This window comes from Anabrus simplex, chromosome 8 (genome assembly GCF_040414725.1).
Source record: "Anabrus simplex isolate iqAnaSimp1 chromosome 8, ASM4041472v1, whole genome shotgun sequence".
NCBI classification, from domain to species: domain Eukaryota; kingdom Metazoa; phylum Arthropoda; class Insecta; order Orthoptera; family Tettigoniidae; genus Anabrus; species Anabrus simplex.
The window spans coordinates 246,023,021-246,050,246 of record NC_090272.1 but is presented as its reverse complement, the minus strand read 5'-3'; the positions used below and the strand labels follow the sequence as shown (position 1 = coordinate 246,050,246).

General features: G+C 39.6%; 1 protein-coding gene and 1 non-coding gene across 2 annotated transcripts in view; both read left to right on the top strand.

The window, feature by feature from the left end:
- The window catches only part of gcl (germ cell-less), a 320,949-nt gene that overhangs the window by 245,882 nt on the left and 47,841 nt on the right, over window positions 1-27,226 (top strand). Inside the window, exon 8 of the mRNA XM_067152237.2 lies at window positions 3,200-3,418. Within this exon, the coding sequence (XP_067008338.1) occupies window positions 3,200-3,418 (219 nt within the window). The remainder of the gene's footprint in view (window positions 1-3,199; window positions 3,419-27,226) is intronic.
- LOC136879421 (5.8S ribosomal RNA) lies at window positions 5,729-5,883 on the top strand. The gene has a single exon (XR_010860922.1). It is a non-coding gene; the product is annotated as a 5.8S ribosomal RNA (ribosomal RNA).

Here is a 27,226-nt window from a genome sequence, read left to right as displayed (position 1 = left end):
TTTATAAATTGGTATTATTATAGATTCCTTCCATTCCTTTGGTATTACACTATTATTTATGACATAGTCAAAGAGAAATTTTAAATAAGGCACTATGTACCACCCCATTGTCTTTAATACCTCCCCAGTAATTTGATCACTTCCTGCTGCTTTTCCTTGCTGAAGCAGTTGGATTTCTCTGAAAATATCTTCGTTTGTGAATGAGAAGCTTCTTGTTTCCCTCTGTCCCTCTCCCTCTCTATCTTCTGTTTCGGTTTCCAACTCTTGACAATCATCTACTGAATCTCTAAATTCCCTACTAAATAGGTTTGCTTTCTCAGTATCTGTTAAATAGTGTTTACCCCCTTCTCCCACCATTGTAGGAATTTGGATTCCTTTTCCTTTTTAAATATGTTGGATTATGTAGCCGGACAATTCATGCAATCCATATATTATTGGTACATGAAGGATTCTAAAAAGAAAAAAAGAAGACAATGGCAAGAGACTTGTGCGAAATTCTAAGGTAAATAAAGTGTTTACGGCGTCTGTTTATTTCTCTCTCTTGTCCAGCCGGCTCGTGTGTGGGACTGCTGTTGATTGTAAGCTAGGAGCAGCGTGTTCCAGAGCAGGGGTGAGAGGAGGGGAACAGATGAATTAAAAGCTTTAGAATTGTTCGTATTCTGAAAAAAATGTTTTTATGATTTCTTCAAAGGCTGAAGATCTCTCACGAGAAAGAGACGAAACATTTCCCCTTTTTTAAAATAAAGTATTGTACTGTATTGTAATGGTGGAGTCAGTCATTAAGACAGTCTATGTTGTTTAATAGATTAACATTTGAATTAGAACAGGGAGGATTATCTTTTATTTCGAGGAAGAGGAGAGGACGTTGGTGATTCAGAAGCGTTGGCAGAAATGTTTGTTTGACGAAATACAAGTCCCAGTCGTTCACAATCAGGATGAGATTTGCTTATGTGAATGCCAATACCTTTTTTCTCCACAGAAATTTCTTCCGCAAAACTGATACTGAAGTGACTGGGACATTGAGCAATGTGCTTATTATAAGAAAAGCAAGACTCGGATTCTAGGCAAATGGTATAAGACAAATGCATTTCATTCGTTAGCGCCTCAGATGGATTCTGTGCAGACTCAACTCATTACTAATGTAATGGTTCACTGATGTGTAACCATTGCTATAACAGATCTGATAAGTGTATTTACTGTGTCAGTTGAGAGCTTTGGATGTAGGAAGGGAAAATGGCAGCCTCCTAAATATCCTCTGTAGTAATATTGTAAGTAGATGGACAACACTCCATCGTCTGTAGGGGAACTTGATACCATTGTGTGGAATCTTTGTCTTCATATTTAAAAATACACCCAGTGATTTCAGTTGTTATTTAGCCCTAGATGAGCCAGCTTCCGGGCATGTTGGAACTTTTCTTTCAGGGAGCTCACCGTCAGCCTTTCGGTGTTACCCTAAACCACTTGGCAGTGGATGTTCAGCCATCAACATTAATCTTGCCTGCTTTCGGAGCTGTTGGCCTGTTGTCCTTTCACCAGAGCCCCGTTTGCTATATTTTTCAGGGTTCCTTTAGTCTTCACAGCTACCGTAGTGGTCTCGGGATACACAAAGTCCCTTACTTCATGCAGTTGCCCATCCCCAATGGTGTGGATGAGGGTTTGGGGATTTATAGGGGGCACCATTGGATTCTCAAAGCATAGGAAAAGATTGCCTCATCAAGTGAGTCATGGTATCAGTCAGTACACGCTGACGACAGGGTCACGAGCATTTGAGACAATGGATTCTCTTGTCATCTGGGTACAATTCAGGCCAGAGGTGGTTGTATCATTGTATAGGGTCTGTTTACGTGGGATGAAATGGGGTCCCTGCTATGTCCCTTACTGACTAATATCTACCCATTTGTTCACCTCCCGCACACTGCAGGACACCTGTACAGTGCACCATAGTCATTCCCGTATTGTGGTTGATTGGTTCAATTTACACTCCATGGACATGAGGCTAAGGTCACCTGAGCTGTCGAGAGAGATGCACACGCCGTTGACCCTGCTCTGAACAAGCTGTGTGCTATGGTCATGGAACTTTATGACTTCGCACACTTCTGGTATCTTGTGATGTCACTGTCATGCCATCGTCGTGAGGGTGAAAATGAAATAACATAATGGGTTATTAGAGGATCTGCCCTGTCAATATTTATTGCTTTCAGTTAATCTACATTATTTATTAATTGTACATGTTTATAATATTCTCTTCATCAGTGATATAAAAAAACCCATCTGAAAAACATCCTTACTTTCAAGGACCCAATACGAAAATTACCGTTAATAATATGCATTGTTACAAATCTTAAAACTTAGTGTTAAAATACATTCTTCTTAATATTTTCAGGATATGTGTAATTCTTTAAATGTTGATGCATCCATTCTTGAAATTAATGTTTGAAAAACATACTTAAAAGTTTGTATAAAGTAGCACCAATATGATGTGGTGGAACGTATTAAGATACATAGCAGTGGATGCTTAATGTCGTTAAAAGTCTTGCGCCAGCTATAACAAACCTTTTACACAAAATTGAGTGTCTGTTTTAAGTCTGTCATTGTCTTATACTACTTTAAAATTCAATTCTTGTTTGTGACAAGCATAAAGATGCATAATGGAGCGACCTCATCTTCTGATGTTGGCCAGAAATAAAAACAGTGCGGATCCAAAAGTCCTGTTGTGACATTAAATTTGTATGAGTCTGCCAGATTGTGTGACATTCCTCTTATTTCTGAAGAGAACCTAAGTTCAAAGTGTAGAAAAGTGAAAATTAAAACCAAAGACTGAAGTAATGAGAGAGGACTTACATTGTAGTGTGACAGGCAGTGAATGAAGGCACTTACAAGTTTGAGCGTGCTGGGAGCAACTAGCAGGGAACAGGTGCAGATGATGAAGATTCATAGAATTTCTTTTCAAATGAGTAATTAGATTACAGTTTTCAACAGAGTCTACTATTAAGACAAAGTCATTTGCATAAGCCAATCTAGTTATTACATTTTCTACCTACTCAGTCTTTCTCCATGTAAATTATGAACAAAAAGGTTGAAAGAGTAACTCCTATACTTTAGTTGTCATTACAACCTGATCCTTCAGAAGGTAATATATTTTCTCTTGGTTATGTGCCTTTTCTGTTCACCATTTTAATACCATGTATGTTTTTCGCAGCCCGGAGATAATGGAGTTGGACGACTTTAAAGCCGAGTGTCTCCGTTGTGGTCGTGTGTTGGCTAATGATGGTCAGCATATATGGCGATGGACAGGCTATTGCTTTGGCATTGACCTGGTTTGGTCTTATGATTCAGGGACTCTGAAAGTGAAAAGAAGTCATCGCACAGAACAGGAAATGATGTTGAGTATGCAACAGAGAAGACACTTCCTCATGAGGTGAGTATGAGCTAATGAAGTTCTCATGACTATTATCACAATATCATGTAAAACTACAAGCTTGCTCATAAGAGAACTATTGTTTATACCAGCCGCCATCCTCCCCACACCACATTTTTTCTTCAGAATTTTTAAACAGAGATATTGAGGGAAGTGTGGGGGTGGATGCAGGCCTTATCAGATACAAGAAAAATCATGAAACAAAGAAAAGTTCTTTATGAAATAGTAAAATCTGTTACCAGTCACATATTTACTCCACTGGACTATGGCTCCATCACGAGGTGGTGAAAGTGTTAGCTGCAGTACCCGGCGTTGCCCAAATACTTTTTGAATTGCCTGTTAATTGCGTGTAAAGTGAATTTTTTCTAGTGTGTAATTTTAGAGTTTGTGTTTGATTTGAAGTTTTATATTATTTCATTTTCGAGTAAAACTGTCCTTGTGGAGCCCCAGAATTACTGGGAAATATTTAATCCTTTCAAAAAATAATAAGTACGTAAGTATTGTTAAGCGGTAGCTCCTTTAGGTATTTCCAGGAAGGGGCTGGTGACATTGTAAAATTTCTGGATCAAATTACGCGAGTTATAAAAAGGGAGACAAACCCCGGAGAGTCAGTCATTGTTGGACTCTGAGTCGGACTTGGACTTTGTGTGGGAGTCCGTGTTAGAGTGAACGACAGTTGGGTGCTGAGGTGGAGCCAGTGTGACACTCAGTGAGGTGTGGGATGTCGCTAGCGTCCCAGCGAGGTCTGAACGAGGAACTGTGGTTTACTTTACGAGTAAAAATGGAGGCATTATCAGACACTAAATTAGAGGGTAGGCCAATAAGATGAAATATAGTGTTAGAGAGAAGATTAATAATAATGTGCGAAGAAATTTTACGTGAAGGGTGAAGAACCAAATATTTAGAAAAACCCTCCAATAAGGTGAAAATATTGGTTTTACCACGTCCAACAAGATCAATAAAAAAGGTTTGAGCTGGGTATGTAGGAGGAAAACCAGAATGTATTGAGAGGCTTAGCCAACTGACAAGGTTTGCAAGCAGAAACATATTGACGAATGCATTTGTGGTCAAAAAGCGTAAGTCTTGGCAAAACCAAAATGACCTGAGAAGAGAGGGAACAGTGACTTGAGCGGAAGATAACGATATCAGGAATCAGAAAGCAAGGTTTTCATTTGAATTAAAAAATCATCATGAAGTTAATGAGAATGGCAAGACTGAAAAGATAAAGGGAAGTCAATTAATGAACAAATTAAGTTATCCAACGGGGGTGAGTCAAAGGTGGTAAACGACTGCAAATCAGGAGGGGAAGAAGGGGTGTCAAATAAATGGGACAAAGCATCAGCAACAGATTTCTGTGTACTGGATATGAATAAGAGAACATTTAAACCTTGAAACCATCGGCCAGTTTTGCTGATTTTTGGGAGCATTTTGGAGAAGCCATGAAAGGGCCTGATTATCCGTTTTAACGATAAATTCTTTGTGATCAAGGTAGTCAGAGAAATGTTCGAGGGTAGTCACTAAGGGTAAGGCTTCACGTTCGTAGATAGAATAATTGCTTTCAGTAAGAGAAGGAAGTCTACTGAAATAGGCAATTGACAAAGGGGTGACATCAACTACTTGATTAAGAACACCAGAAATACCATGATTAGAAGTATCAGTGTGTACTTCAAAAGGTAAAGAAAAATCTGGACACTGCAGAATAGGAGCTTTAATAAGAGTCCCTGCCCTTTGTACACACCGCCCGTCGCTACTACCGATTGAATGATTTAGTGAGGTCTTCGGACCGTTGCGCGGGATCTGCTTCGCGCAGTTTCCAATGTGTCTGGAAAGACGACCAAACTTGATTATTTAGAGGAAGTAAAAGTCGTAACAAGGTTTCCGTAGGTGAACCTGCGGAAGGATCATTACCGAAATTGTTTTAACAAAAAACATTTCGAGAAGGAGGAGTCGGATGGCCCCGCGCGGTCCTCTCCTCCGGCGAGGCTCCCTCGAGGAGCGAGACTCTTGCCGAGTCCGCTGTTGCGAGCTCAGGTGAGTCCTGTTCGTACTGTGTAAGCGGCGGCTTCGGCCGTCACCAACAGGGGGAGTGTCGCGGTCCGCGTCTCCCACGACGCAGACGTTCGGCATTGGGTACCTACCTTCTCGCTCAGTGGAGGGTACCCGTCGCGGCTTTGGCCCGGCGGGAAGGTTTTAAATTATCGCCACGCCCATGCTCGAAACACTTCTTAGCTCTGTGACGAGAAACCCATGAAAATGATTGCTTCTCCTCCACTCACCGTGGAGAGAACGATCGAAAAATGAAAAAAAAACAACCCTGAATGGTGGATCACTCGGCTCGTGGGTCGATGAAGAACGCAGCAAATTGCGCGTCGACATGGGAACTGCAGGATACATGAACATCGACATTTCGAACGCACATTGCGGTGCATGGATTCCGTTCCCGGACCACGCCTGGCTGAGGGTCAGTTGCTAAAACCGAACGCAACATTGCGTTCGGAGGGTGGGAGCGTCGCGGTTCATGCGGCCACGGCTGCCGCCGCCACGTCTCCTGAAAGAGCTTTTTTTTTTAAATTTTTTTCTTTTCAAAATGGCGCCCGGTAATGACAACGTAGTGTTTTATTCTCCGAGTAAATTAACCGTAAAATGTGACATAAAGTGCGGAAAATGTCGAAGATTAGTGAAAAATGGAATGTTGTGTGATTCATGTGATCGATGGTGGCATTATAAGTGCGGAAATTGCCCTAGAGACGTAAAAACTAATGAAAATGTTGACTGGATTTGTGAGCAGTGCGTTCGGAATGTTGTTGTTGGGGACGGCATTGACGAAGCACCGAAAACAGTCGATGAGGAATATAAAAGTGCATTAGAAATTATAAACATTCTAAAAAAGGACAATGAGACTCTTGAAGTTGAAAATCAAGAATTAAAAGAAAGACTGCGATCGCTAGAATTTGGGACTGACCATTCTTCGAGTGATATACCGGTACAAGTAACAAACTCGAGCACGTGGTGTCAAGTAGTTCGTGGATGGCCGGCTAAGAAGAAATCTACAACTGAATTTCCGGAAATAAACATCAGAAATAGGTTTTCTGCCCTAAATAATTTAATTCTGGAAGAAAGTGATCGCGCGCGTGAAACCAAATCATCGCGATCCGCTGCCGTTGCCATGCCGAGTTTAAAATTTAGGCCTAGAATTCAGATTCAAGACTCAGTTAGGCCTAAATCAGCGAAGGTAGCTGTGTTTGGTGATAGCCAAGGAAGGGGAATTGCGGGAGTGATTAACGACGAGAATATAGCAGCAACCAGAGAAATATATCCAGGAGCTTCTATCAGCAGTGTTGTGGAAAACGTAGAAGCAGCAACTAGGAACTTCGGGAGCGGCGATGCAGTGCTTATCATAGGTGGGACGAATGACGTAGCTCACGACGACGCCAAGAATGTAAGATCACAACTTAAACATACACTAGGGAAGCTGAACCACACTAACGTTTTTGTAGTGAACGTGCCCCACAGGCATGATTTGAGTAGAGACTCGTGTGTGAACATTGAAGTGGACAAGGTCATGCAGATATTGTTAAAATTTGTAAACATTTTCGGAATACTCAGGTTATTGAATGCAGCAGTTTTGAGAGATACTGTTATAAAAAACATGGTGTCCATCTAAACAATTCAGGTAAATAAAAGATAGCAAATATTGTTCTAGATTTTATTAATCTTAAGATATGTACTGTAAAACAGGCAACTCCCTTGAGTTACAATACTGACCAGGAAAACTAGTAGAAAGAGCCAGCTGTACTTCAAGCTGGCTAAGTCAACTAGAAAAAGAAACTCAGGATAGTAAGGAATTTCAAGTTACCCAATTGCAACAGTCAAGTTTTAGGGAGGAAGGGGGTCTGAGATTGCTCTTGGTAAACTGTCAAAGTGTAGTAAATAAACAATTAAAATTCGGTACATTGATGGAATCTTATGAGACTGATGTGGTGATATTAGTGGAATCATGGTTGAAAGAAGGGGTAGGTAATAGAGAAGTATTTCCAGAAGGGTACATGGTCTATCGTAGAGACCGAGGAGATAAAAAGGGAGGGGGGGGGGGTGTTTATTCTGGTGAAGGAAACTTACTGTTTACATGAATGGTTTACCGATGAAAGGGATGAAATATTAGGGATAAAATTAGTTTGGAATAATATGAAGGAGGTGGGAATTATAGGAACATACAGGCCTGGAAGAGAGGAAAGAGACATGGAAATCTTTGAGAAAATAATAGATTATACTCGTAAAAACAATAATAATGATATGGTAATAATTGGGGGAGATCTAAATTTGCCTGAAGTTGAATGGAATGGAGCTGCAAGTGAAGCCCATGAACAGAAACTGGCAAATAAGTTAATTTGGGAGGGAGGATTTACACAAGTAGTACAAGAACCAACTCGTCTCAATAACTTACTAGATGTATTCTTGGTTAAACCATGGGAAATTGTTGACAAAACTGAGGTAATTGAAGGAATAGGAGACCATGAGGCTGTAATAATGGATGTAGGACTCGTACCCAAAAGGCTTAATAAGAGGGTTACATAAGACAAGAAATTTTACAGAAAAACTAAAGTTTATGAATTTTAGACTTACCTTAAATCACAATTCAGTTGTTGGATAAGTGAAGGGAGTAACGTGGATACACTTTGGGCTCAATTCAAAGGGATCATTTGGGAAGGAGAGAAGAGATTTGTATCTGTTAAGAAGGGTAAAATTACCTCAGACCCTGTTTATTATACAAGGGAAATAAGAAAATAAAAAGGAAATGTAGATTAGTAAACAGGAAAATCAAAGAGGGTAGGGAGAGTAGAGAAACTAGAAAACAGCTAATGAGGGAACTGAATAGAGTGAAAAAGGAAGCAAAAGAGAATTATATGAATGGCATACTTCAAGAGGGTAATGACCACAAAGGGAAATGGAAAAACCTGTATTCATATATCAGGAATCAAAAAGGAAAAGGAATCCAAATTCCTACAATGGTGGGAGAAGGGGGTGAACACTATTTAACAGATACTGAGAAAGCAAACCTATTTAGTAGGGAATTTAGAGATTCAGTAGATGATTGTCAAGAGTTGGAAACCGAAACAGAAGATAGAGAGGGAGAGGGACAGAGGGAAACAAGAAGCTTCTCATTCACAAACGAATATATTTTCAGAGAAATCCAACTGCTTCAGCAAGGAAAAACAGCAGGAAGTGATCAAATTACTGGGGAGGTATTAAAGACAATGGGGTGGTACATAGTGCCTTATTTAAAATTTCTCTTTGACTATGTCATAAATAATAGTGTAATACCAAAGGAATGGAAGGAATCTATAATAATACCAATTTATAAAGGTAAGGGTGATAAAAGGAAACCAGAGAACTACAGACCAATCAGCGTGACCAGTATAGTTTGTAAAATACTGGAGAGTTTAATATCGAAGTACATCAGAGGGATATGTGATGATAAAAATTGGTTCATGAGGAGCCATTATGGATTTAGAAAGAAATTTTCTTCTGAGGCACAACTGGTGGGATATCAGCAGGACATATCAGATCAGTTGGATTCAGGAGGTCAGTTAGATTGTATAGCCATAGATCTTTCCAGTGCCTTTGATAGAGTGGAACATGGGATATTATTAAAGAAATTGGAGGGAATAGGATTGGACGTAAGGGTTACACGTTGGATAAAACATTTCTAAATTCAACGGTTCAGAAAGTCAAATTAGGAAATAATGTATCTCAGGAAGAGAAAGTTTGGAAGGGAATTGCACAGGGTAGTATAATCGGTCCGTTACTTTTCATAATATACGCAAATGATTTAGGGAACAATATAACATCAAAAATAAGATTGTATGCAGATGACATAATTGTTTATAGGGAAATAAATAACATTGAGGATTGTTCAGAATTATAAAGGGACCTTGAAAGTATCCAACAATGGGTTGAAGAAAATAATATGAAGGTTAATGGAAGTAAATCAACTGTTACAACTTTTACAAACAGGAGGTTTAAAACTGAATTTGAATATACTTTGGATGAGGTAGTTATCCCAAAAGATGGCAAGTGCAAATACTTAGGTGTGAGATTTGCAAGTAATTTGCACTGGAAGGGTCATATTGATGACATTGTTGGGAAACCATACAGATCGTTACATGTCATAATGAGGCTACTTAAAGGATGCAACAAAGAATTAAAAGAAAAAAGTTACTTGAGTATGGTTCGTCCATTATTGGAATATGCAAACAGTGTTTGGGATCCTCACCAAGAATACCTAATAAAAGAACTAGATGGTGTGCAGAGGAAAGCAGCAAGGTTTGTAACAGGGGATTTCAGGAGAAACAGTAGTGTATCAGAAATGTTAAAGGAACTTGGTTGGGAAACTTTAAGTAAGAGAAGGGAGAAAACTAGACTTATAGGATTATATAGAGCCTATACAGGAGAAGAAGCATGGGGAGATATCCGTGAGAGGCTTCAGTTGGAAAATAATTATACCGGCACGACTGACCACAAATATAAAATTAGAAGGAATTTTAGCAGAAGCGATTGGGGTAAATTTTCATTCATTGGGAAGGGTGGGAAGGAGTGGAACAGTTTACCAGGGGTAGTGTTTGATCCTTTTCCAAAATCTGTACAGATATTCAAGAAGAGAATAAACAGCAACAGAGAAAATAAATGAAGTGTTAGAGGGCATTCGACCAGTGCAGGTTATTGTAAATAAAAAAATGTGTGTGAAGAAATTAATTCCATCCCCTGGTCTAAGGAGTTTGGACAGCCAAAGTAGGGGACTGCCTGTAGGGGTGAAGTACAGTGGGGACTTCGAGGGCCCTGGGACCGCTACGGTAGCTGTGAAGGCCCTTCAGGAACTCTGAAAAGACGCAGCAGGTCGTTATGCTACTTAGGATCCTGAACGGGTTAAAAAAAAAGTAAATAAATAAATAAATGCAATGTAAATATTAATCTTATACCAGTTGTATAGTATCATTTGAAGTAATTCCACATACTGTATATCAGTTGACTATATTTGTAAGTGGTACAGGAGATATTATAAGTAGAATTTTGTAAACAATATAAATTTATTAAGGATGAGCTGTGTGTTTAATAGAAAACATTGTTAGCGTAAATTGTATAATATGGTAATATAAGAGAATTTTCTTCTCTTGTTAATTTAATATTTAGTGCTTGACAATAAATTTTAGTGTACCATTTGCCACTGAGGTAGACACCTCATTTGCAAATAAAGAGATTTGGATTTGATTTGATTTGATTTGATTTGATTTGATTTGATTTGATTTGATTTGATTTGATTTGATTTGATTTGATTTGATTTGATTTGATAGACCGGTCGACAGCACCACTGAGAGTGTGTTTGAAGGGAGATTTGGTCCGCGCAGCGTCTTTGTGTCTGCTGGCGCCGGTTCGCCGCCCTTGCTCCGCGACCTAGCTCGAAATTGTGTGCTGTGCGTGCAGCGACCGAACATTTTGTGCAACACGCACAAACCAAACACGACCTCAGAGCAGGCGAGACTACCCGCTGTATTTAAGCATATTATTAAGCGGAGGAAAAGTAACTAACAAGGATTCCCTTAGTAGCGGCGAGCGAACAGGGAAGAGCCCAGCACCGAATCTCGCAGGTTCACCCTGCCGAGAAATGTGGTGTTTGGGAGGGTCCACTTATCCCGGGAACCTGCGGCGAGTTCAAGTCCTTCTTGAATGGGGCCACGCTCCGCAGAGGGTGCCAGGCCCGTAGAGACCGCTGCGGCTTCCGGGAGGATCTCTCCTTAGAGTTGGGTTGCTTGAGAGTGCAGCCCTAAGTGGGTGGTATACTCCATCTAAGGCTAAATATGACCACGAGACCGATAGCGAACAAGTACCGTGAGGGTAAGTTGAAAAGAACTTTGAAGGGAGAGTTCAAGAGTACGTGAAACCGTTCGGGGGTAAACGTGAGAAACCCGAAAATACCTCAACCGGGGATATTCAAGCCTTATCCGCGCCTATTCCCCTGCTTTGGCCAGATGGGTCTGTCCCCCTGCACGGAGCAATCCGGCGTCAGGGTGGTAACGGGTTTCTACTCGGCCGGGTAGTGGTGGGGAGGTCGGTGGGCCGTACTTCTCCCCTGCAGAGATTTGAGGGTAGAAAAGGCATGTTATTGATTATGTGTCCAAAGAAATTTAACATTTTTACATTTAAGGTAGTGCAGGGGTTCAGCAATATGAGAAAAGTTGGGAATAAAATGGTTATAAAAGAAACCATTCCTAAAAATGTGCCCAATTGCTTAGTATTTTTGGGGGGCGAAAGTTGAGTAATAGCAGCAGTACGGTCAGCATAAACAGAAACACCCTGTGAAGAAATAATATGCCCTAAAAATTTAACAGAAGTTTGAGTAAGGGAAATTTTTGAAGGGTTGATGGTAAGACCAGCAGTACGAAGACGAGAAAGAATTTCCGTAAGATGAGTAACATGAGAATCAAAATTGGGAGAAAAGCTCCATAGATCATCCACGTACGGTTAGAGATATTTGTATTTAATATCGGAAAAGAGTGAATCGACAAGATGTTGCTTAACCTGGGATCCTACATTTAAACCAAAAGGAAGTTTGGTAAATTGATGAAAACCATTAGGCATAATAAAAGCAGTAAGCTTAGAGCTTAGAGCTAGCAGAATCTAAAGGAATTTGATGAAAAGCAGAGTTACAATCAAATATGGAAAAATATTGAGCATTGGCAAAGAATTGAAAAAAGAGGATAAGCATTATATTTAATCTTACCACTGATACGACAGTAGTCTACAACAAAACGCATAGCATGATCAGGCTTATTAACAAGAAAAACTGTTGAGGCATAATTAGATGTAGAAGGGATAATTGTACCATCAGAAAGCATTTTAGAAATATGTTGTTATAAAAGTTTCATGCGAGGTGGACTTGGATGGTAAGGTGGCGATCTGACGGGATAATTATCTACAAGATCAATATGAGCTTCATAATTACAAGCAGTACCAAGATGTTCCGTAACAACATCCGAGAATTGAGCAAGTAAAGAATTTAGGACGAGCTGCTGAGAAGTAGTAGCATAAATATGTAGGTAGAAAGTGTTGCAAAGTAGGGTAATCAGAAGGATTGATCAAAGGAATCTGAGTCGCAGAATGAAAATGAAAAGAAATAGAAGAAGTTAGAGTATGAAGAGTTAAACCGGTGTGTGAGAAAAAAAATCATACCCTGTGTTGTTGTTTGAGTCATCAGTCCATAGACTGGTTTGATGCAGCTCTCCATGCCACTCTATCCTGTGCTAACCTTTTCATTTCTACGTAACTATTGCATCCTACATCTGCTCTAATCTGCTTGTCATATTCATACCTTGGTCTACCCCTACCGTTCTTACCACCTACACTTCCTTCAAAAATCAACTGAACAAGTCCTGGGTGTCTTAAGATGTGTCCTATCATTCTATCTCTTCTTTTCGTCAAATTTAGCCAAATCGATCTCCTCTCACCAATTCGATTCAGTATCTCTTCATTCGTGATTCGATCTATCCATCTCACCTTCAGCATTCTTCTGTAACACCACATTTCAAAAGCTTCTATTCTCTTTCTTTCTGAGCTAGTTATCGTCCATGTTTCACTTCCATACAATGCCACGCTCCACACGAAAGTCTTCAAAAACATCTTTCTAATTCCGATATCAATGTTTGAAGTGAGCAAATTTCTTTTCTTAAGAAAGCTCTTCCTTGCTTGTGATAGTCTGCATTTTATGTCCTCCTTACTTCTACCATCGTTAGTTATTTTACTACCCAAGTAACAATATTCATCTACTTCCTTTAAGACTTCATTTCCTAATCTAATATTTCCTACATCACCTGCCTTCGTTCGACTGCACTCCATTACTTTTGTTTTGGACTTATTTATTTTCATCTTGTACTCCTTACCCAAGACTTCATCCATACCATTCAGCAACTTCTCAAGATCTTCTGCAGTCTCAGATAAAATAACAATATCATCGGCAAATCTCAAGGTTTTGATTTCCTCTCCTTGGACTGTAATTCCCTTTCCAAATTTCTCTTTGATATCCTTTACTGCCTGTTCTATGTAAACATTGAAAAGGAGAGGGGACAAACTGCAGCCTTACCTCACTCCTTTCTGGATTGCTGCTTCTTTTTCAAAGCCCTCGATTCTTATCACTGCAGACTGATTTTTATACAGATTGTAGATAATTCTTCGTTCTCGGTATCTGATCCCTATCATCTTCAGAATCATAAATAGCTTGGTCCAATCAACATTATCGAATGCCTTTTCTAGATCTACGAATGCCATGTAAGTGGGCTTGTCCTTCTTGATTTGATCCTCTAAGATCAGATGTAAAGTCAGTATTGCTTCACGTGTGCCTACATTTCTTCTGAAGCCAAATTGATCTTCTCCCAACTCAGCTTCAACTTGTTTTTCCATTCTTCTGTAAATAATACGTGTTAAAATTTTGCAGGCATGAGATACTAAACTAATGGTGTGGTAGTTTTCACACCTGTCAACACCGGCTTTCTTGGGAATAGGTATAACAACATTCTTCCGAAAATCGGATGGGACTTCTCCTGTCTCATACATCTTGCACACTAAATGAAATAACCTTTCGATGCTGGTTTCTCCTAAGGCAGTCAGTAATTCAGAGGGAATGTCATCAATTCCAGGTGTCTTGTTTCTGTTGAGGTCACTCACAGCTCTGTCAAACTCTGACCTCAAAATTGGGTCTCCCATTTCATCAGCATCAACAGTCTCTTCATGTTCCAGAACCAAATTATTTACATCTTTACCTTGATACAACTGTTGGATATGCTCCTGCCATCTTTCTGCTTTGTCTTCTTTCCCTAGAAGTGGCTTTCCATCTGAGCTCTTAATATTCATACACCTAGATTTCCTTTCTCCAAAGGTTTCCTTGATTTTCCTGTATGCAGCATCTACCTTACCCAGGACCATACAGCCTTCGACATCCTTGCACTTCTCCTTCAGCCATTCTTCCTTAGCTACCTTGCACTTTCTATCCACTTGATTTTTTAATCGTCTGTATTCTTTTCTGCCCTCTTCATTTCTAGCATTCTTGTATTTTCGTCGTTCATCAATCAGGTTTAGTATCTCCCGAGTTATCCACTGATTCTTAGTTGATCTTTTCTTCCTTCCTAACATTTTTTCAGCAGCCCTACTGACTTCATTTTTCATGACTCTCCACTCTTCCTCTATAGTGTTTCCTTCAGCCTTTTCATTTAGTCCTTGTGCAACATGTTCCTTGAAACAATCCCTCACACTCTTTTCTTTCAACTTGTCTAGATCCCATCTTTTTGCATTCGTTCCTTTCTTCAATTTCTTCAACTTCAGATGGCATTTCATGACCAACAAGTTATGGTCAGAGTTCACGTCTGCTCCTGGGAAAGTTTTGCAATCCAACACCTGGTTTCTGAATCTCTGCTTAATCATAATGAAGTCTATTTGATACCTTCCAGTGTCTCCAGGTCTCATCCACGTATACAGCCGTCGTTTGTGGTGTTTGAACCAAGTATTGGCAAGGACTAAATTATGATCAGTGCAGAATTCAACCAGCCGACTTCCTCTTTCGTTCCTTTGTCCCAATCCAAATTCTCCTAATGTATTACCTTCTCTTCCTTGGCCTACTACTGCATTCCAGTCTCCCATCACAATTAGATTCTCGTCACCTTTTACATATTGTATTAAATCTTCTATCTCCTCATATATTCTTTCGATTTCTTCATCATCCGCTGAACTAGTAGGCATATAGACCTGCACTATTATGGTGGGCATTGGTTTGGTGTCTATCTTGATGACAATAATTCTTTCACTATGCTGGTCGTAGTAGCTTACCCGCTGCCCTATTTTCTTATTCATTATTAAACCAACTCCTGCATTTCCCCTGTTTGATTTTGTGTTGATAATTCGGTAGTCGCCTGACCAAAAATCTTGTTCTTCCTGCCAACGTACTTCACTTATACCAACTACATCTAACTTTAGCCTATCCATCTCCCTTTTCAGGTTCTCTAACCTACCACAACGATTCAAACTTCTAACATTCCACGCTCCGACTCGCAGAATGTCAGTATCCATCTTCCTGATGATCGCCCCCTCTCGTGTAGTCCCCACCCGGAGATCCGAATGGGGGACTAGTTTACCTCCGGAATATTTTACCCGGGAGGAAGCCATCATCAGTACATCATTCATACAGAGAGAGCTGCATGTCCTCGGGAGGTAGTTACGGCTGTAGTTTCCCGTTGCTTTCAGCCGTGTAGCAGTATCAACACAGCTAAGCCATGTTGAGTATTATTACAAGGCCGTATCAGTCAATCATCTAGACTGCCGCCCGAGCAACTATCGAAAGGCTGCTACCCCCCTTTCGATGAACCATTCGTTAGTCTGGTCTCTCAACAGATACCCATCCGATATGGTTGCACCTGCGGCTCGGCTATCTGCATCATTGGGACACACAAGCCTCCCCACCGCGGCAAGGTCACATGGTTCACAGAGGAGGATCATACCCTAATTCTCCTTTTTACGTCGCACAAGAATTTAGAAATCTTTATAGTAAGAGTAAGTTGACCAAGAATATGTAAAGGGTGGCGAGAGACTGGTGTGGATGCAATTGAAGTAATTGCTGAAAAAAAAAGAGAAACTAAAGAATGAGATAGAAGCTCCCGAGCCCAATAAGGCCAGGGAAGGGACGTTCTGAAGTATAGAAAGGACATAAGCAATTCTAACACGTGACATAGGTAATAAGAAAGGAGAGACAGATGGCAGATTTTTCCCGACAAACCCGAATGCTGCCTACATACGGCGGGAGAGAGCGTTTCCCGAACGTGGGGTAGAACAATTACGGGCGATGTAACCTGATCTTGACAGCGAAAACAAGAAAGAATGGAAGTAGGTGGATTGAGGGAAGGTGTACGAGGAGTGGAAGGGGGAGGGGGAAACAACGAATGGAGAAGGAGGGGGACAGAGCATAATAAGAGACTGTAAGAGTTAAAAGTATCGATTTGAGCCATGCGATATAGGTGTGAATAGAGGTGCGAGGAGAGAAACGATTAATTAGCTGGCGAAAGGGAGGAGCAGCATAAACGCAGACAAGTGAAATAAGTTCCTGAGGGTGTTCAGTTATGGTCAGAACATCTTCAAAACCAGTAAGAGAATTTAAAAAATCATAAGTTGATTCATCGGGTCGTTTATGACGGCGCAAAAAGAAAGAACTTAACTGCTGTAGAATTTCACATGGAAGAAGGTAATTATGTAAAACGGAACGAAATTGCATCGAGTCATAAAAATCAGATATATGCTGTAAAAGGAAGTTACTGAAATGGCCAGAAGTTTTAGAGTACAAAAGAGAGAGTAACAGAGAAAATGAGGCTAAATTCATTTTTAAAAATTTACGAGCGGCAAATAACCAAAGTGTTAAATCCTTCGGATGCGTCGAACTGAATCTAAACATTTCTGGATAAAATGAAAATTAATTGTGTGTGAATGGGAAGAAGTAGGAGACGGAGTAGGAGATTCATACAAAAATTGTGAAGAAGGGGTGGGTGGTGGTGTGGGATCAGTTTGATGGGCCGGTATGAAAGGATTATGTTTGTTTTTTATTTTGATGTAAAGGAACTTGGTGCCTTCTATACTTTATTGCATTTGATATGTCTTAATGATGCGATATCACAACTTGATGACGGACATGACTGTTGCATGCATAACCATTTTCAACAATACAAAATCATCTAACCAATCGGTATTAGGCTTGGAAAGTGCCAACTTCAATTGATGAAATACATTTGCAAAAATTAAAAGTCTCTTCATAACATCTTGCCCCCCTTGAAAGGAGTTCTTTCAACTAACTATTGTAATCTTATACCTATTGTAAAAATACTTATTCTTAACATATGCATTAATACAAAACTCTATACATATTTTTATCATTAAAAGAAAATAATATTGAAATTATATCTTTGATGAAAAATAACACAAAGTTAAAGATATCACAGGAAATCTTGAATTCAGTTCTCCTTGTCATCCCCTTCAATGGGAAGAGGGCATATTTTCTTGATGCTTCGGGTGAAAGTTCCACCAGCTGTCCGAACGGTGACAACCCTCACCTCACCATCTCATCCAGGGTGAACTTGAACTACCCTACCTCTGGGCCACTCTAGAGGAGGGATGTTGTCCTCAATTAATAGCACCAAAGAATCAACATCAATACGTTGATTGATATCATGCCACTTGACGCGTTTTTGCAATTCCTGCAAGTATTCTCTCTGCCATCTTTGCCACAACCACCACCGAATTTTCTGCAAGTGCTGCCAACGTGACAAGCAGTTATCGGGTTCTCTCAACAAGTCCCTTTGCACGGGTTGCACAGTCGAGTCACTTAGAAGAAAATGTGCTGGGGGGTGAGACTTCTAAATCATTTGGATCATTTGGGAAGGGAGTAAGGGGACGTGAATTTAATACAGCCTCTGTATCGCAATGAATAGTGTAGGGGTCCCACTATCGGCAGCCCTGAAAATGGTTTTCCGTGGTTTCCCATTTTCACACCAGGCAAATGCTGGGGCTGTACCTTAATTAAGGCCACGGCCGCTTCCTTCCAACTCCTAGGCCTTTCCTATCCCTTTGTCGCCATAAGACCTATCTGTGTCGGTGCGACGTAAAGCCCCTAGCAAAAAAAAAAAAAAAGTGTAGGTTTCTTCGGAATTTAGCACGCGTCCCTGTGTTTCAGTCAGCAAATGTCTTTTCATCCTCTTTACAGCTGCTTCCCAGAATCCCTCAAAGTGGTGTGACCAGAGAGGAATGAAACTCCACTGTATCTGCTGCTGAGCGAGTGAGGAGGTAATGGTCGTTGACCCCTTTTCGAAAAAGGACTGGATATCTTGTAGTGCGTTGGCTGCTCCAATGAAATTCTTCCCATTATCAGAGAAAAGCTGCTTGCACAAACCTCTTCTCGCCGTAAAGCGTTGCAGTGCAGCTAAGAAAGCTTCGCGGTCATTAGCTCCGACACCAACTCCAAATGCACTGCCTTGGTACTGAAGCATGTAAATACAGCTACGTAACTCTTGTAAGTATGAGTGCGGGTGGCTTTCTCTTACAGATATTGGACCTGCATAGTCCACTCATGTGGTAACAAAGGGTCGAACAACTAACCTAACCCTTTCTTTTGGTAAATCTGCCATGCATACCTCCGGAACTGTAAGATGGTAACAAAAGCACTTCAGACACCTTTTGACAATCTTTTTTGCTTCTCTTCTGCCGCTGATAGGCCAATATCGCTGTCGAGTTGCATGTAGTAGTTGCTCTGGGGGACAATGCTTCAGACGACGATGTTCATTTTCCATGATCATTCTAGTGATGTGATGATTTGCTGGTAGAAGCACAGGATGTCTCTGTTCTGATGTTAGCTCCGAAAAACGAAGCCTTCCTCCAACCTTAATCAATCCGTCACTATCCAGAAACGGACTGAGTGACTTTAGAGAACTCTTCTTTGGGAGGTCTTGATTATTAACTAAGCAATGTAGTACTTGAGGGAATGCTTCTAATTGTGTCCAACTGACTACCTGTTCCTCTGCTTTACAAGTTTCTTGTATTTCTAGTGGACCTTTCTTCCTTTCTGGTGGTTTGAGTTTGCCATTATAAATGAATCTTTGACAATATGCTACTATACGGCATAATTTCAGAAATGACGAGAATTTATTCAGTAGAATGTTAGTTGATGTTGCTGTCAATGTAACTGCTGTGACCTTCAGCTCTGGTAGTTCTGTTTCAAATTCTTCTGAATGCTCTGGTTGTTGACATTGTGTGCGAAGCCAAAACGGTTCACTCCACCACAGCTTTTTATTTTCGAGTTCTGCTGAAGTAATTCCTCTTGGGAGAAGATCAGCTGAATTTTCAGTCGAAGGAACATGCTTCCAGGTGGTTGCATCAATGGCTTCTTGAATCTTTGCAATCCTGTTTGCCACAAATGTCTTCAGCAGCCTTGGCTCAGTGTTGATCCATCCCAAAACAATTGTACTGTTACTCCATAATCTGATCTGACCAATTTTTTTTCTTTCAAAGCACTCACTGTTGTTTTGACAAGTTGTGCAAGAAGAAGGGCTGCCTCCAATTCGAGTCTTGGCAACGAAATGGTTTTTAAAGGAGCTACTTTCGTCTTCGCACAAAGTAAATTGGAAATGTAGAGACCACTTTGCGTTTGACAAACTGCATAAATGCATGCTCCAAAAGCCTTCACTGAAGCATCACTAAATCCAAACAAATCAAAAGAGCCAGAGCAATTCCCAGGATTTATATTTATTCTGATGTTGTTCAGTCTTTCTAATGATGTATAGTACTCGTTCCAAATCTGAAGGTGCTCTCGAGACAATGGCTGATCCCATTCAAATCCATCTACCCATAAGTGTTGCATCAACAACTTCCCTTTGATCAGTACTGGACCCACGAGTCCTAGTGGGTCAAAAATCTGTGCGATTTTGGAGGTGACTTCTCGTTTGGATCTTGGTGATTGCTTTGCCAGCTCTACTCGAAACTGAAGGCAATCTTGTGAAGTCCCTTCGTCGCTTTTGCTCTCCAAATCCTGCAAGATCTCTTTGCTGTTGGAACTCCATTTCCTCAAATGCATTCCACCACTCTTGAGAATATTTTGTATTTGCCGCCGTAGCCCGATCATGTCTTCTAGAATGTCTCCTCCACTTAAGCAGTCATCCATATAAAAATCATCGCGAATAGCCTTTGCTGCTGCTGGAAATTAATTTCATGAAGACTAGCCAATTCATTTAGGCATCTCATGGCATGGTAAGGTGCTGATGCTGTTCCATATGTTACTGTATTCAACTGACAGATCCTCACAGGGGCTGAAGATTCCTCTTTCCACAAAATCTGCTGGAATGCTCGATCTTCAGGGTGGATGAGGATTTGCCGAAACACCTTTTCCACATCTGCCATCATGACGTACTTAATGGTTGCGAAATCTAAGTACAGTGTGAAAAAGATCTCGCTGTAAATTAGGTCCTGTCATGAGCTTGTCATTGAGTGATGTCCCGAGTGATGTTTTTACCGAGGCATCAAATACCACTCTGACCTTTGTGGTGTCACTATCCTGACGTACCACTGGTTGATGGGATATGAAGTATGAATTCAGTACATCTTGATTTTGGTTTGTTTCAATCAAGCTCATATGCCCTAGTTTTTCATATTCATCCATGAAATCTGCATAAGCTGTCTTGAGTTCGGGGTATCTGCTTAATCTCTTGACTAACGATTCTAGTCTGTTTAGTGCATGTTTTTGTGATTCTCCGAGGATGACATCCGGCTTGATAGGGAGCCTTACGATGAATCTACCTGTTGTATCTCTCGAAACGGTGTCCGTGAACTGTCTTTCACATATTCTTTCTTCTGATCTGTAATGTTGAATCTCCGGAATTGCTTCTTGTTTCCAGAATTTTTCCATCTGATCTGATAATTGTTGATTGTTAATTTTCATGTATGTTGTTGTTGATCCTTGTTTGTTCTCAAAAACTTCACCACCTATAATCCAGCCTAATCGGGTGTTTTACAGAGCTGGTTGTCCTTCAGCTTAATTCTTGGGTGGACCTATGACTATTTTCCAATAAAGTCCTGCACCAATTAATACGTCTATGTCTCCAGGCTTGTTGAATGTGGGGTCTGCCAAGCAAATGTTCTTTTGAATAATAATTTTGACCTTCTTGATCTCCAACTGTGGCAATCGTCCTGTTATAGTTGGCAGAACTAGAAATTCTGCTTCCACCTCAAATCTGTCATTTCTTGAAGCGAGGTGTACTCTCATAATCCTTTTTGTTTACACTTTGGAACAATCTACTCCAATGATCTGTGTGCTTGTCTTGACATTCGGTAAACCAAGTTTCTTATATTGACCTTCTTTTATTAGATTCGACTGAGATCTCGGATCCAATAAGGCTCGGCATGTCATTCTTCTTCCGTGAACATCTTTCACACCAATTAAAGCTGTTGACAAAAGTATTTGCAATGTTATTCCTTTCGCCAAGCTCACATTGAATGAAGCAGGTGAATGCTGAGATTTGACACACAGGTTTATGGGCACTTGATTTTCTTGTACCATTTTGTTTCTGTTTGTCATTTTCCTCAGCATGTAAAAATGTGTTGTGAAGAAGGCCACATTTCTTGCATTTTGATCCTCTGCAATTTCTTGCAATATGTCCTGGTTTCAAACAGTTATGACACTGTCCTTTTTCTCGAAGCAGTTTTCTTCTGTCTTCAACTGATCGTTTAATTAATTCTTCACATGTAAAAATGGGGTGACTTCCACCACACAGATTACAGCTTGCCTGAGATGTCGTCATAACAACTTTCTTGCTAGGTTGTCTGTCCTTCGCATTTGCCTTCGTGTTCAATGCCTTGGTTTTGTTATGATTTAAAAGCATATATGATTGGGAACGCTCAGTTAAAAATTTCAAAAAATCATCCAATGTTGGCATCTTTTCTGGAGTGTTGCCTTTCACCCTTTCCTGCCAGTCTCTTTGCTCAATGAAATCCAGCTGCTTCTTTGCTAGATGAATAACCAATGTATCCCAATATTGTACAGGTTGCTTCATTGCTTTTAATGAAGCCATGTGAGTTTGAATATGAAATTGTATTTGCCTGAGGGATTCAGATTTGTTCTCTTTAAAAACTGTAGGAAACTTGAAAAGTTCATCTAGATGTGTCTCGATTATCATCATTTGATTATCATATGTATCTACAAGCAAGTTCCACGCACTTGTGTAGTTTTCTTCTTAAATGGTAAAACCTTGAATGACTGTGTGCCTCGCCCTGCAGAAGACCGATCAGATATTGATATTTTTAGATATTAGTTAGTTGAGTATCATTATGAATGTTTGACTCAAGACTGTTCTTAAAAAGCAACCATTTTGTGAATTCGCTGTTGAATTCCGGTAATTTAATTTCTGGTAATTTCTGTATTCTTCTGTTATGATTTTGTGGATCTTCCTGTTGATGAACGGCGTTGTTTACTGCCGTGTTCATTTGAGCTAGCAAATTATTTTGAACATCCTCTGCTTCATCTATTATCGTTTGCAGCTGTGTAACTGCGCTGAAATAAATAGATTCAAATTGCTCCCGCTCTTCCTCACATTCCTCTTCAAACCGTAGTGCAGCTATTTCATCGCTGATCTCTGTTTCCTCTATTTTCATTTGTACTCTTTCAAAAGAATTCCATAGCTCTTCACATTTTTTAATTTTAACCTTCGCCTATGATTTTGACATGTCAGCTGTAATCGACTTTATTATTCTTGTCAACGTGCCTTTTACTCGACCACGCGTTTGTTTCAATTTCGTTAGTTACGACATATTGAAATTAAGGTTATGCTGTGAAAGTTCGAATGGATTGCGTGAAGGTTATGTGTAAGTTCAAAGGAATCATGTTGCTGAATTGAGGTTATATGACGAAGGAATTTGAATCTTTTATATTTATGACAACAGGAGGATCAATGGACTTCAATTGTTATTTTCTTATTATTATGTTGATCACTGCATGTTTATATTACGAACATGCACTAAGGGAAAGAGGCTAGAATCTAAGAGTCCTAAGAGTACCGTATGTATAGCAAGGATGGTGTATATGTCAAAGAGACTCACGGTCTCACGGATATTCTTGCAGTGAGCAGTGAGAAGAATGTAAATCTTGAAATCTTGTCTTTACTTCTTTGTATGTACATAACATCGAGTCGTACTTGCCTGATTACTGACTTATGCTGCACTCCATTGAAGTTGTTGTTATGAACGAGAATGCAATATCCGTGAATGATTCCACGAATTCGAGATGTGTTGTATTTTTACTCCGGTGCTTAACCTCAAATGCGACACATTGCTTTCACTTCTGCATTTCACATTTCATGATCTTGCTTGTATTGAACATCTCAGGTTATTGAGAGCCGTGCTGTTGGGCGCCAATGTTTGTTTTTGATTTTGATGTGAAGGAACTTGGTGCCTTCTATACTTTATTGCATTTGATATGTCTTAATGATGTGATATCACAACTTGATGACGGACATGACTGTTGCGTGCATAACCATTTTCAACAATACAAAATCATCTGACCAATCGGTATTAGGCTTGGAAAGTGCCAACTTCAATTAATGAACTACATTTGCAAAAATTAAAAGTCTCTTCATAACAGATTGAGACGAGGAGGAGGTGACTAACATAAATTTGGTTTGGAATTAGGCTGTGTAATCAATAGATGGTAACATAAGAGGGCAGATCAGAAGACAAAGTAGGATCTTTAGTGAGAGAAGAATTATGGGACAATAAGTCATAATCACAACGTGGATTTGGAGCAGACAAATTAAAAGCAATAGAGGTGGATGTAGAAGAAGTATTGGAGTGATATGGAGAAAAGTTATCTGAAAAGTAGGCCATGGTAAACGGCCAAATAAAGACAAAAGAAATGCACCAAAAATAATAATAGAAATGTATGCACTGCTACCAAACTTGTAATGAACTATGGGCAGTAGTAGACGCTTTGCTAGGAGAATAGCAATAATAGTGATAAAGTAGAAAAAGCAGCGTACAAGTGAAGTAAGTCGTAGCCAAACGTGCAGCGCGAAGGTAAAGAGCCCACAGAAGACGTGAAAAGGGACAATAGAAAAGCAAGTATAAACAAGGTAAATGTATATATTTACAATCAACAAGTAGAATAAATAAACATCTGTCATAAGATAGGAAACACCAGCTAAGAATTTTGCCTAGTAATACCAAAAATGAAAGCTCGGAAAGTAAGCGAAATATGCCACATTTACAATATCCAAAGGTTTAATGAATATCAAGAAAAGAATTACAATATTACAAACGGTGAAAACCAGATATAATAAGAGTATAGTTAATATCATAAAAGAATGCAGGGTAAGGATGAAGAAAAAAAAAAAAAAAAAAAGGAAAGGAAAAGGAAATAAGGATCAAAACTCTAGAAAAGATTCACTTCGCCGGGTTGTATTTAAAAAGAAGTGCGGAATTAGTATTACACGTCGCAAACAGGTGATGTAAGTATTTAGATATAACAGTTCTCATTGTCCAAAGGAAAGTCCGTATTAAAAAAGAAAGAAGAATGGAGCATAACTTCAAACGGTGGTATAAGCTGACAAGAGCAAAAGTGGGTAGAGGCGAGATAGCCTTTCAAAGTCCAGTTAACAAGTTCATAGTTCTTGCTCACCAAACAGTCCACAACTAGATGCACAGATGTTCGGTACTCCACCCCTCTGATACAAAGACAGACTCATTTGTGAGAGGTGGAGCCCGAGAATATCAAGTCTAGATGTATACGGAAAATTTAAAGTTAAGGACTTCATTTTGGTCCGTATTGAATCTAGATTTACACTATAAATTGAGGATAGTTATGTCCACCTTTTCAATACAAAAACAATATGACGTCATTAACACATCACATATTTATTACCTTTCAAACATTGGGACTGGTTTCGGCACTTGTCACTAAGTTTCCTATGGCTGATGATGGCATACAAATAATGCCGAAACCGGTCCCAATGTTTGAAAGGTAATAAATATGTGATGTGTTAATGACGTCACATTGTTTTTGTATTGAAAAGGTGGACATAACTATCCTCAATTTATAGTGTATACGGAAAAAGAAAGCCAGCATGTTCCAGAAACACAACGTCACAATCACGTGTCCATAAGTGTTGCACAGGCACGCGCGGCATAGGAGGCAAAGATCGCTGCGTCTTGAAGGAGACGATGTCATAGTCACATGTTCAGCAGAGTAGACGACAGCGGGCGAGCACCGCAGTAGACAGTGAAAGGCCGCAGCAGAGCGGTCGAAGAAAATGCGGCTGCCGAAAATAGGAATAACACCGTGGCGATGGTACCAACCCGAGTTGGAAATCACGTTTCTTTCAGAAGGGATGAAAAATACAGTATCATTTTCAGGTCTGTGTGATTGTACTGTCCCCTTCTCCGGGGTCGCTCAGTCGGCGGAGCGAGAGTCCCAAAAGGGTGGACTGTTCGCAGGCCCAACTTGCTATTACAGGACCGACCTTCAGAAGATTTATATTTGCAGGGCCATTGGTGACATAATAATCTCACCACCATTATCGGAAAGATGCGTCTGTGAGCCCCAGGAAAGGCTAATAATAAGCAAGTCGTACATTATACAATATCGGTTGTTGAGCGAAGGAAAGAACTATTATTAGTACCTAAATATTATCAAATCACCATAAATCACTATCATCACTATAATTCATCATAATCACTATGACTGACATGCACCCTAGTGGTCCCATATCGTCAATTTCAATAATGTGGAATAAGAATCAGAACAAAATAACAAACTGGTTTATTAAAATGAAAATAAAATTCAGTCTGGACAATGCTAGGAAAAAAAAAATTACATTATAACATTTCTTCAACATAATTCAACTGATTAGTCTTCTTGTTAACAAAATGACTATGAGTCCTTGGCATGCTTAGCGAATTCATTGGATTCAATTACACCTTCAATGAACTTCCAACCGAAGCCAATCTCTGTAACATTTGATCAATCACGTAATTAGTGATACTGTCGTTATAATTGCAACAAAACAATGCCACACTGAACATGAGATAACCATATTTCATTACTTCATTAATCTTTACAAACTACCCATTCATTAATTCTTTCTTTAGCATATCTTTGACAAAATTTTCTGTCTAATTTATATTGGCATATTTTGAGAAAAATTTCTTGTATTACTACTTTGTCATACTTATGAGAAATCCTTCCTAAATCATTTTCTCACACCTTTGAGAAATTCTTTATAACGTATTCTTGAGAAATTCTATACAATTCATTTTCGAGAAATGCTTTACAATTTTGAGAAATTCCTTGAGAAATTCTTTGGCGTATTTCCCCTCTCTCACAGATTTCGCTCGACTGTGCAACCTCTCCAAAGGGTAAGGTTACAATTAATAGGTTTAAAGAAGAGAAAATGTTTGCTACCGTAATGCTTTCACTAAAAGTACTGTACACTAGGCATGTCAACATGTACGAAACTAAATTTGCAAGCACATAAATCACAGGAAATAAACAAACAGTTTAACCAACATGACTATTAAGAAAGGATAACCGGGAAACGGCTGGGAACCATATCCAGGCGGTGGAAGGTATTGGTAACACTGAAGAAGCGAAGTCAATGTAATCCTAAACTTTACTTAACAAGTTAGATTCGATTTCATATATAAAGCAATAACCAAGATACAATTAAAATAATGACGGCATAATATCAACAACCATTACAATTTACATGAGGGTAGCATTTAGTAATTAAATTTATTTTACACCGGAACATCACACATGACGTTCCACTGTCGTGGCGTTACCTTTAAAAACCCAAAACAGTTCGAAATAAATAAAGGAAGGTAACGTTATACTAAAGTGAAGAGATACATCTAAGGAGGAAAAATAATTTACGTATAATCATGGAGCAGAGCATCTTCAGTGGGTAGCCCCCTCAAAAACACTTCTGAGAAAGGGTACCCGACCTAAAGATGAATATTCCATGATGAAGCGGAATTAATGAGATAGTCCCGAGAAAAATATTACTGATAAGGATTACTTCGAAAGGCGTATAACAATTAATTTACAAAACAACAAACGGGTACTATCTCTTAACAAAGTGAGGCGACTTACCGAAACGGCTAAGTCATAATTATAACATTTGGAAGCAGAAGGAAACACGGGTACGCTCCGGCAAGATAAATTAAAAATGAAACACTACATCTGAAACTGAATAC